This window comes from Hemicordylus capensis, chromosome 5 (genome assembly GCF_027244095.1).
Source record: "Hemicordylus capensis ecotype Gifberg chromosome 5, rHemCap1.1.pri, whole genome shotgun sequence".
In the NCBI taxonomy this organism is placed as follows: Eukaryota; Metazoa; Chordata; class Lepidosauria; order Squamata; family Cordylidae; genus Hemicordylus; species Hemicordylus capensis.
In genome coordinates this window covers 190,085,555-190,098,017 of record NC_069661.1, presented here as the reverse complement: position 1 = coordinate 190,098,017, position 12,463 = coordinate 190,085,555, and the positions used below count along the sequence as shown (strand labels likewise).

Genomic DNA, 12,463 nt, shown 5'->3' with positions numbered 1-12,463 from the left:
AGAGGACTGACCTCCAAAGAACATCACGGGATGCCACGCAGGGCAACTGCTCAGCTACCAAAAGGTATGGGAAGACTCCCACGTGTCGTATGCCAGGGCACGGACCCTTCTTATTCCTCCCCAGTCAAAAGATGACCCACGGCACACTAAATAAGCCACCTACCCCCCAACCATGACACAGCTGGCCACCCTGGGCAGGGCCTGACCTCTCCCTGCTCCAGCCAAGGAGCCAGTCCCTCCTCCTCTCACCACCCAGCATTCTGTATCCAGAGACAATGAAGGGGCAGGGAAGGTCCCTCTCCTAGGCAAGCCCCGCGAAGCAGCCTCCCACCCAGGTGCTCTTCCTTCTTCCCTTCTGTTACCTTTCCGCTCACAGGGGCCGCCATGTTGCCTACGAGTGTTTATGATGACGTTGCTCTCTTCACGTGTTTCCAGCGGCTTCACAACAACTCCAGACCGCCCCACCCACTCCGCTTGCAGGCCTTGGCGGGTCGACGCATGCGCACAGTGGAAAACCGGGTTAAGAAAGAGGAAGGGAAGGAGGGAGCGATTCTGCGCGCTGAGCCCTGGTGGAAAATAACGGAAGCTGTTGAAAGTGCAAAGAGGGAGGGTGGGTAGGTCAAGTCACGTTCTGCGCGGATCCGACAACAGGTTTCGACAGGCTCTGTTTCTGTTGCTTGACTTCCGTCATTCCCGCCCGAAGAGCCGCTGCTTGCGAGCCCTTTTTGGGCCTCAGAGGCTGAAGGGCAAACTGCTGCTTGCAGGAGGTTCTCTGTCTGGTCTTCTTCCGTTCCGTTACAGCAACAACTAAACGTCTCAGTCTGAGGCTGCGATCATGGGCACATTTACTTGAGAGTAAACCCCTTTCAACTTAGTGGAACTTACTTCCGAGTAAACCTGTCTTGGCTCGTCGTGTAAGCTCTCGAGGAGGCTATCTTGGCAGAGCAAAATCCAAGCTGTCACAGCAGAACCAAATAACTACCCTTCAGGCTGGTGTATTCAAAACATATGAATGATATGTTTAAATAATGAATAATAGTCACTTCATAAAGTGACTACGATTCTGAACGGGCTAACCAGGGAGTAAGTCCCATTGAACGCAATAGGACTTTATTTTTAACTAACATGCTTAGAGTTTGCAGGTCTTTCCGCACCCCTAATATGCGCTTTAGGGGAAAGACACAGAAAATGCCTTGAGTAATGAGTAGGAGACTGGAAATAAAATTTCCCGGGAGGCAAGCAGCAACTTAGTTTCCCCGTATTAAGGTGGTTCTACAATAGCACCACGGAGAGACCTTAAAGGCCAAGTTAAAGACAAATCATCCTGGAGAGAATCTATGTAGTCGCTAAGAGTCGGCACTGACTTAATCACAATAGTAGTGCTGCTTGATCCTGTACATACACTGTGACTCCAATATAGTTTCTCCCATCACGACATAATATGCTTTTCCCACACGCATAAATGCAATGTGTACACACCATGCGTGCCAGATTGGGGTGACACATCTACTTGAAGAATAAGCAGATGTGCAGGAGCATTGACAGCACTGGGGCCACCTGGGCTGCCCCAGGTCAAGTACTTAGTGCCCCACACCCCTTTAGTACTGCCCGACTGGTGGATGCATTGGTGATTAAGGGCTTCAAAAACCGTTGGATTCCTTTAGAGAACAAGACAAAGTTTATTGAAACGGGAGATGTTGCGGACCTGGCTCCAGATCTTTTAAGTATCTAGCAACACCCCTGCAGATGTGTAAATCACCTTTCACCCTTATTTTACATGTGAGGTATATAAAGCTTGCTCCAATAATTTATAAATCTTAAAGGCAATCTTAATCCAAAAAAGTAAATTCTTCCATATGTACATAAAATTTTATGAAGATAATCTATAAATCCTGGTCATACACATCTTTTGCCCCCTGAATAATTGTTTGCTCCTGTATTTACAGTCTGCCTTCCTTGCAGTAAATGTTGACAACAACCTACATCCAGATTAGTGCTACATTCATGCAAGCTCAAGGATGTTGATCAAGGGAAGGAATGTCAGTTCTTGGCTAGTTATTGCACTAGTGGAAGCTGTTGACAGGTTGCAAAATATGTTGCATTACCTTGTATGTGTCCTGGAGAATGCTTTCCCCTGGTGGTTGGGCAACACTGTGGGGCACCACAACCTGAGGCAGCTCCACAAATGTCTCAATGTCAGCCAAGTTTTTCCACAAACCATTACAATGATAACTGCATTGAGAGTTTCATCTAACTGAAGCACATGAAACTAAACTATCATGTACGCGTGCCATAGCTTAAATATATTTAAACTAATACTGTAGTTTGTGTGTGATATCTTAAGAGTGAGGATTATGGGGGACTATGGGAAGGCTATCACAATCACACAAAATCACACTATTGAAGTATCCAACTATTGGATACATTGGAGAAAGCATTCTGGCACAGCATTCTATAACCTCTAGAATTAAAGAAATCAATACATTGCTGAAACCCGTCAGTTGTTTCAGCACATTGCAGCCATTTTTATTTTTATTTAGCTTACAACAGGCACAAGCATGTGCTTGTGAATAAAAAGTTCACAAAGGTGAATAAAAAGTTCCTGTCAATGATTTCTTTTAGTTCTAAAACATTCTGCTTATTCTCTTCGGTCTACCTATGTTTCAGAACATTTGTCACTGGCTCAAGTTTAGTGAATGTGATCTTTTGCTTTTTGGTGAATGCAACTAAACTGTAGTGTGATGGTTCTGCTCCTGTCTGTCTTTTTATTGGATCAGCTGTTAGCAGGAGAACTGATAGCAAGCACAAATTGTCCCCTTTGCTAAGCAAGGTCTGCCATGGTTTGTATTTGAATGGGAGACTACATGTTTGAATGGGAGACTACATCCTTAAGAAATGGAATGGGGCTTCTATGGGAAGAGCACCTGCATGCTTGTTCCAAGTTCCCTCCATGGCATCTCCAAGACAGGGCAGAGACACTCCTGCCTGCAACCTTGGAGAAGCCACTGTCAGTCTCTGTCGACATTACTGAGCTAGATGGAGCAATGGTCTGACTCAATATAATGCAGCTTCCTATTTTCCTATTTATGCACTACAACCTTCACTATATTTCTCCAGTTAATATTCACTGCCTTTTGTAGATTGTAAATGTTGTAGGCATGGAAATTACATCAAGAGAGAGTTTGTCAATGAGATAGAAACCAAAGAGAATTTATTATTTCTACAAAGAGCAATTATTTTAAATGATTACAGAACTTAAAAGATAACTATTTGCCAGCTCCCTGCCTGACCTGCCAGCCCCCTGCCTGACCTGCAGAACTGTGGCCTTTGGCAGTGGCTGCTTCGCAGGATCAGGGCCAGGACTGAGTCAGCAGTTCTTGCTACCAGCTGACCAGAGGAGCTCTCTCTGGCCCTATATAGGAACGCTGTTTCCTACCCAGCTTGCCAGAAGCCCTGCAGCATTGGGAGACCACCTGCTTTCTAGACAGCCCCCAGGGTAAGAGACTGGTGTGGGCTGTCTGCTTGTTGTTGCTGTGTTGGAATATCTGCCTGCAGGAGGGAGGAGAAGGTGAGTCCACCTGCCTGACCTGCAGAACTGTGACAGTGGCTGCTTCACAGGATCAGGGCCAGGACTGAGTCAGCAGTTCTTGCTCCTAGCTGACCAGAGGGGCTCTCTCTGGCCCTATATAGGAATGCTGCCTGTGGCGGAGGGGACACCACCGAAGGGGCAACACCAAAGGGGGTTGCCCTTTTGGGGGAGTCACTTCAAGGGACAGCGAGGGCAAGGGCTAGGCCTCTTGGCCCAGGTATATTTTATGTGGCGGGCATTTAATAATGGGGCTTCTGTTTTAATTAGTCCTGGTTGAGGGTTTTTTAGAATGTGTCTGGGCTTGCCTGGAGATGGGGAGGCAGGGGGCGTGTCCACTGATGGTGGGGCAGCCATCTTGGGGGTGGTGGGAAACCGAAGAAGTAACGTTGGCAGGTCAATGGGTCGTTACAGGGAAGAGGACATAGAAATCTAATAGCTGTTTCCCCTTCCGGTTGTCCTGCCAGCTCTTTCACCTTGGGGAGTAGTGCCGACCACCCTTGGAACCTCACCTTGCTCCTCTGTAATGCCAGGTCAGTACGGAACAAATCAGAAACCATCCATGATTTGATTCTGGATGAAGGTGCCGACCTGGTATGTATTACAGAGACCTGGTTGGGGGAGGCCAGGGGCCCAGTGTGGTCCCAGCTTCTCCTTCCAGGGTACTCTGTTGAGGAGCAGGTGAGGGACCACGGGCGGGGAGGTGGAGTGGCTGTGGTCTATAAGAACAATATCTCCCTTACCAGGATCCCTGTTAGAGTGTCTGAACATATTGAATGTGTGTACTTAATTTTGGGGACCAGGGATAGACTGGGACCAATCGCCCCACTGCTCAACAGAGTCCCTAACTGAGCTGACAGACTTGGTCTCGGATTTGGTGTTGGAGTGTCCCATGCTTGTGGTGCTTGGGGAATTCAATGTTCACTTCGGGACCAATTTGTCTGGGGCGGCTCAGGAGTTCATAGCGGCCACGATGACTATGGGCCTATCTCAGGTGGTGTAGGGACCGACGCACATTGCAGGTCACACGCTTGATTTGGTCTTTCACTCTGATCTGGGTGGTGTTCCGTGGGTGGGAAATCCTGTGATTTCCCCATTGTCATGGACGGACCACCATCTGGTTAAGGTTGGACTCACTGTCACACCCCACCTTCACAGGGGTGAGGGACCTATTAGGATGGTCCACCCGAGAAGGTAATTGGATCCTATAGGATTTCAAGAAGCCTTGGAAGGATTTAATGTTGGCTCTGTCAGTGATCCTGTTGATGCCCTGGTGGAGAATTGGAACAGCAAACTCACCAGGGCGGTAGACATGATCACTCCTAAGCGTCCTCTCCAATCTGCTTCAGAACTGGCCCCTTGGTATATGGAAGAACTATGGGGGCTGAAGCGGCGAGGCAGACTGGAGCGCAGGTGGAGAAAAACTTGGCTTGAATCTGACAGATTGCAACATAGAGCTCATTTGAAGACCTATGCTCAGGCAATACATGCGGCAAAGAAGCGATTCTTTTCTGCCCGTATTACATCCGCAAGTTCATGTCCAGCGGAGTTGTCCAGGGTTGTGAGAGGGCTAGTATGTGCCCCTCCTCCCTTGAATCAGAATCTGGAACCATCTACCACCTGCTGTGATGTGTTTAATGAATTCTTTGTGGACAAAACCTCTCATATTTGGGTCGACAGACTCCATCTCCACAATTACTTCAGTGTCTGGTGTGGAGGTGTCCAGCGACTCCTCTTATGTGGTTAGGTTGGATCAGTTCCAGTTTGTGACTCCTGAGGCTGTAGACAAGCTGATTGGAATGGTGCGGCCCACCACCTGTTCTCTTGACCGTTGCCCAACATGGCTTGTTCGATCTAGCAGGGAGGTTGTTGTAGAAGGCCTGGTAGAGATCATAAATGCATCTCTGAGGGAAGGTAGGATGCCTCCTAGTCTTAAGGAGGCAATTATTAGACAGCCTACCTCGGATCCCTCAGAGCTGAGTAACTACAGGCCTGTCTCCAGCCTTCCACGGCTGGGCAAGGTAATTGAGAGGGTGGTGGCCTCACAGCTCCATACAGTCTTGGATGAAACAGATTATCTAGACCCATTTCAAACTGGCTTCTGGGCTGGCTATGGGGTGGAGACTGCCTTGGTCGGCCTGATGGATGATCTCCAACTGGGAATTGACAGAGGAAGTGTGACTCTGTTGGTCCTTCTGGACCTCTTGGCAGCTTTCAATACTACTGACCACAGTATCCTTCTGGAGTGTCTGAGGGGGCTGGGGGTGGGAGGCACTGCTCTGCAGTGGTTCCGCTCCTACCTCTCGGGCACGTTCCAGATGGTGTCCCTTTGAGACTGTTGTTCTTCAAAATCTGAACTTTTGTATGGTGTGCCTCAGGGCTCCATATTGTCTCCAATGTTGTTTTACATCTACATGAAACCACTGGGAGAGATCATCAGGAGATTTGGTGCTGGGTGTTATCAGTATGCTGATGACACCCAAACCTATTTCTCCATGTCAGAATCATCGGGAGAGGGCATAACCCCCCTAAATGCCTGTCTGGAGGCAGTAATGGGCTGGATGAGGGATAACAAACAGACTGAATCCAGATAAGACGGAGGTACTCATTGTGCGGGATTAGAACTCAAGAGACAATTTTGATCTGCCTGTTCTGGATGGGGTCACACTTCCCTGGAAGGAACAGGTACACAGTCTAGGGGTGCTTCTGGATCCAAGTCTCTCCCTGGTGTCCCAGGTTGAGGCAGTGGCCAGAGGTGCCTTCTATCAGCTTTAGCTGATACGCCAGCTGCATCCATTTCTTGAGACAGACGACCTCAAAACAGTGGTACATCTGCTGGTAACCTCCAGACTGGATTACTGTAATGCAATTACTCTGTGGGGCTGCCCTTGTATGTAGTCCGGAAACTACAGTTGGTCCAGAATGCAGCAGCCAGGCTGGTCTCTGGGTCATCTAGGAGAGACCATATTACTCCCATACTGAAGGAGTTACACTGGCCGCCGATATGTTTCCGGGCAAAATACAAGGTGCTGGTCATAACCTAGAAAGCTCTAAACAGCTTGGGCCCTGGGTATTTAAGAGAACAACTTCTTCATCATGAACCCCACCGCCCATTGAGATAATCAGGAGAGGTCCATCTGCTTTTGCCACCTTCTCCATGGCTGCCCCGAGGCTTTGGAATGCGCTCCCTAGTGAAATAAGAGCCTCCCCATCTTTGAGAATTTTTAAGAAGTCTCTAAAGACACATCTGTTCAACCAGGCTTTTAACTGATAGTTTTAATTATTTTAATATTTTAAAAATTGTTTTTAAATTGCTGTGTTAAGTTTTTTTGTTTTGAACTAATGTTTTATCTCTGTTTTTATCTTGTTGTGAACCACCCAGAGACATTAGTTTTGGGTGGTATTAAAATATGTTAAAAAACTATTTACAGGATCTCTTTATGGTATTTCAGTCTTGGATAATGGACTTTCAGAAAGCAGGTTTTTCTTCAGTACTGTTGATTACATCTTTTATTTTTATTTTTTAATCCTTCCAGTCTCTCCCTATTATGGCTTGGGCAGTTATCAATAGCTAGGTTTGACTTTAACAGCTATACTGAAGGGGGAGCTAAAAGACTTCCAATTTTTAATTCCTAACCTATCAGCTTCTTTCCTTAACTCCAACCCACCATTCCACATTCTACCTTACCCTTTTTGTATTAACCAACTATATTCTTATCTGACCATCATTTCAATCCTGTCCATTCATTCTTCCCCAAATGTCAGTTAACTACCAACTGAACTTGTTCCTCCTGATCCCGTTTCTGAAACCCACAGAAATCCTATCAACCAAGTCCAGCCACACACGCTAGAGGCCATAACTAGTGTCCAAGCACTTGAAAATAGCTGCCATATTCACCTTTCCACTACAAAACAAGCAACATACATTTTAAACTAAACCCTTTTCCCTGTGAGTCCATTCTTCACAGTAGATAAGGGGTTCTTCTCTCCCCTGTCCCAGCCGAACATTCATCCAGCTCGTGGATTCTTCTTCTGCTGGTCTGCTGTGACTAAGTTGTTATACAGCTATATAACTTAGGATGCATTCAAATATACCATGTTACATGTGGCAAGTGCAATGGGCTTTCTCAATATAAACATTTCTTTTCTGTAGTGGTGCAAGATCCTATAGAAATGGGTTTGGTTTTTCACTTGAAAGAAAGTCCACTTTAGTTTCACCAAGCATGGTCATTTTTATACCCAGGTGTACCTCCCAAAAGCAATCCTCTGTTGTGCTCTTTCATTTTCCATTCTTCAATTTCCTCTTGTTCACAGGTAAAGACAAACACCCACATTTACTCGGTTATCCAGAGAGAACTACATTACAACCAAATACTAACTTTAATGGCTCTTTTCCTGTGTGATAATTCTTGCACTTTCATATTTAGACTTGACATTTAAGGTTGGAAAACGTTCATCAAATTCTTTTTAGAACACAGTCCATTATACAAAAACCAATCATGTCTCTATTGGACAAACCCAAATTTACCCACAACCACCAAACAATGCCAAAATCAGTAAACAACCTTCAGTTTAAGAAGAGATAGAAGATGACTAAGTTTAAGATGGATTTCCACTCATGTTCTAAAAAGCATGGAAATTGCAAGATAAAGCACCCATTTTAATTTCAGCACTATATAATCTTTAAAGACTTTGTACAGTCTGTGTACATTATGCTGTCTTTAGAAGTTAGGCTCCAAGCACTCACTTGGCCTTGGTCTTTCAGCTAGATTGGGGAGGAATGCATCCCTACAGAAATCCAACAAGTGCAGCTTCCCCAATCAGTTGCTAAATATGTCCCAATCAGTCTCTCTATAAGGCATAGTGCTTTCCCAAACACTCCCTCCCCAAGGTCCAACCAGAAACTCAACAGGTCCCCAACTGAGTCACAGTAACTTCCTAGATACACTTGATAGATTTCTGTCTGATGCATTACTTCAAGGCATAGAGCAAGAAGAGTTCCAGCCTGGTAACATCCTACAGATACACCCCATAGATTTCTGAAATATCCATGAAAAACTGAAATATTATTTGTGCTAAGCCCCCACATTAAAAGTTTCAGGTAAATTATAATGGCCAAAGTGTTGGACAATGCAATAGTTTCCGAACCAACTAAACTGCTGCAGGTGTGCAAAGTCACGCCCATGGTATTGTGGAACAGGGCTTGTCTGGTACTACTAAAAATTGTGCAGTCACACTTCCCCAGTGCCAGTCATGGAAATAGCAATAGTGCCATGGAAGTGCCCTTGCACAATTTCAAGTAGCAGGTGAGCCCTGCCCTGCAATATTGCAGCCATTGCTTTTGACACCTGCAGCAGTGTGGGCAGTTCAGAACCAACAGTTCATTTGAGGAGGACTCTTAACTGGGTTTAAAACAGTGCAACATTACAGTGGAAGGATCTTTCAGCCTGCATTTTTTTACAATAGACATGTTATTTTATACCCAGCACTAAAATGCAGTTATAGTGCAAATGGAAGTGTTATGTTTTCATATTTTTATACTGAAGAGCATCTATTAGGAAAGGGGTAGGCAACCTTGGCTCTCCAGCTGTTGAGCTCCCATCATCCCCCAACTACAATTTATTGCAGCTGGGGATCATGGTAGTTGTAGTTCAGCAACAGCTAGAATGCCAAGGTTGCCTACCCCTACATTAGGCAGCCCCTGCAGTAGGCATCTGTTCACACAGCCCTTATTTCAGGATTCTGTGTAACAGAGAGATAAATTGCACTTAAATGCAACATCAACTATACAACTCAGAATCGCTCTAAACATGTTAGAATGCTATACTTCTCCCCCTAAGGCTCATTGGGATAACAACCACCACGCTGCAAACCTATTCTCCAGTTACATTCTTCCCACTCTCCTCTCCACTAATATTTCTTAGACAAGGCAATAAATATGAGGAACACACATGAATGAAGGAAACTGAAAATCTAAAGGAAGAACTTTGAGATGGTGCAAGAATAGTGGTCTGGATGCGAGGAAGTAGGAAGCATAATATCTAAAGTTGTGTACTTAGTACAAAACTAGAAAGACACATGGGGAAATTGCTTAGAAAGATTAGGGGTTCCATCTTAAAAGGTCTAAAGCCACTTGACTTATGAAAGCATGTAGACAATTGCTATGCAGCTTGAGGGAGTAAGAAATGCTCAGGATTCCTGCAAGGAATGGAAAAAAGCAAGAACCATTCAAGAGGGTAAACTAAGTAAGAGTAAAACACAACTGGGAGAACAAAAAGGAATGAATTTATCTTAAGTTGAGGAAAAACCCTTGGGTTCAGCCAAGCTGTTACTTGCAAACATTTAAAAGAACAGCTTAAAAATAAATAAATTTACAAGTATGCCAAATATGTAGAAGGTGAAACAAGCCAGCCATCAATGCATCAACAACTGTCCCTTTTATTAAGCATGTCAGTGTTGAGATTTCAGACTGAAATCTGAATTCATTAAGTAGTGGGAAGAAAAGTTGTGCCTGAACTCAATCCTGCTCAACAACTAATCAGTCTTCAGAATGCAACCAATCTATAAGAGGCAGCAAGACTGCTTATCACACTACAGCTATAATTAATGTCATCATACACAGGCTTTGTATAGCTGGTAGGTTTAACCTGCATGATGAAACTATTTTGACATGGGCATGTATTCAAGGGATCTAGGTGCACCTCTATCTTGGGAAGCCGAGTTTGCACCCCAACTATTTTGCCTATAGATGCGTTTGTTCATCACGTTCTGACATGTGAATTATTCCAATTGTTAAGATTACTAATTACAGTATTAATGATCTTCGGTTATGAAGCTTCTGCTGGAGTAGTTTGCATCCTCTCTCTGAAGCTAGCTTACAATGGATTACCTAGTATGTTTAGAGAGACTCATCTTGCAGGAAGGTACTTAGCTTGCTTGCATTTTGTCCCTCCCAACTTTATTTTAAGAGGGTAGTTTCATACGATCTCCAGCAAGCTTGTAAGCATGGAAAGTATTGGGAACCAAGAGCATGTGCTGCTGGTGACTGTGACATCCAAACCCACCCAAGGCTGGTTCCTGCACTTTCCACCCAACCCTCTCCTGAGAATCTCCACCCAACTTCAAATCTTGGTTATAAAAGTCCAGTGAAGAATCTTGGGAATTAGACTTGGTCAGGTTTGGGTGTCACGGAGGCAGGAATGCACTCTTAGTTCCAACATATTCCCAACATTTTCCCCACTTACAGCCTTGCCAGCAGTTTCAGATGTATTAATGCAAATGAATATATTTAGAATACAACATTTTTCTGCCAGTTTTGTTCTGTGTTGTATTGCAACCCATCTCCCTTATTGAATTTGTAGCTCTGCAATACTACACAGGATTGACTACAGAAAGTAGTTAAGTAGAAGGTACTAAGTATGAATATTTAATGAAGAGAGCACAGCTTACAGCAGCACATGGTAGAAGTCACAGTAAGCAAGCTACTTAGACATATGTACTTTAACAATCTAGTTTACAATTTCACTAAGGGTTGAGGTACAGACTACAATGTATATATTGAATTATCCAGATCATGGTCATGTGTAGCAGCTTGTTTCTTCACACAGACCTCAGTTCATTTTCATACATAACTTAGGCAGAAAAACAAAAGCATGCAGTGTTTTCTAGAACTATTAAAGATTCATTTCAATACTGTGCTGGTGCTACGGAGGAGGAGAGATTTCAGCTTATTTCCCCTTCCCCAGAAAGTACACTCTGCCTCCTGAAAATATGTCTGACAGTTGTGTGACCCCTAGGGATATATTTCATGAATCACAGTGTGCTTCCAAGGCAAGAGGAGAAAGGTAGACATCACCCTTCTCACATAGCACCAGAGCAGCATTTGTCTGGATGCAAGTGTCTGGTTTTGTAAAGTGAAGTTAACAGGATGTGTGTCAAGTTCCCAATGAGACTTTATTTTGGTGTGCAAGCTGTGCATATTAATCACTTCACCACTGAAAATTCAAGCACCATATGTGAGGTTAAAATGAGCCTTTCTGAAGTCTAAGCTACGTACCTAATAGTGTATTTTTCATACCATAAATATATCCATTTACACCTCAAATGATAGTTCTCTCAGGAAGTCAAGAATTGTTATATTTTGAGGAATTAGTTTTGCACTCTACAACTGGCCAGTGTTCCCTCTAAGACATATTCCCAGATGTTGACTACAACTCCCGGAATCCTTGAAGATTATGGGAGTTGTAGTCAACAACATCTGGGAATCCCTCTTAGAGGGAACACTGCACCTGGCACAAGAACAAGTTAAGATTTACTTTCCATAGTCCCATTTTTTCAAGGAGTACTTATGTACTTTGACATTTGAAATCTCTCCTCATGAAACAAATGTTGAGTGTGGTTGAACAAGGCTTATAAAAAAACATAATTCCTATCAGTAGACAACACAAGAAAATTGTTGCAACTAACTTATTTTCACTTCAGGTTTGTTACTTGAGCAAAGGAGTTACATGGAGGAAAAAAAATATAAAGGACAAGTTTTACTAGCAGGTATTAGTGATCATTAGATGGAAGAATCCAAGTTCATGGGATTAGATCCCTGTGTGACATAAGACGCTGAAGCAATTGAATATTTCTAGCATGTTAGACTTCAATTAGAAGAAATGAGCATAGCAGCAGTTCACAATATTGTAACTAAATGTTTGGCCTAAAGATTTATATGGACCAATACTTGCCAGAAGGTTTTCAAGAAGGTATATAAACTTCAGAACAAGCGAACAATAGTCATGAAACCTAGCAAGGAAAAATTGAGTTAATGAAATTGGTTAACTTTCACTAACTTATTCACTTCACAATCACCAACAAGACTAAATGTACATA

General features: G+C 44.0%; 1 protein-coding gene across 4 annotated transcripts in view; it reads right to left on the bottom strand.

Moving 5' to 3' along the window:
- TBC1D15 (TBC1 domain family member 15) overlaps positions 1–518 on the bottom strand; it is a 50,856-nt gene extending 50,338 nt beyond the window's left edge. The window contains exon 1 of one of the 4 annotated variants that reach the window (XM_053251946.1): positions 363–518. In XM_053251946.1, the coding sequence (XP_053107921.1) occupies positions 363–386 (24 nt within the window). In that variant the 5' untranslated portion in view covers positions 387–518. Of the gene's footprint in view, positions 1–163; positions 185–249; positions 273–362 lie in introns of those variants that run through there. The other 3 variants (XM_053251945.1, XM_053251947.1, XM_053251944.1) reach the window with 3 other exon arrangements.
- Positions 519–12,463: the final 11,945 nt, after the last annotated feature.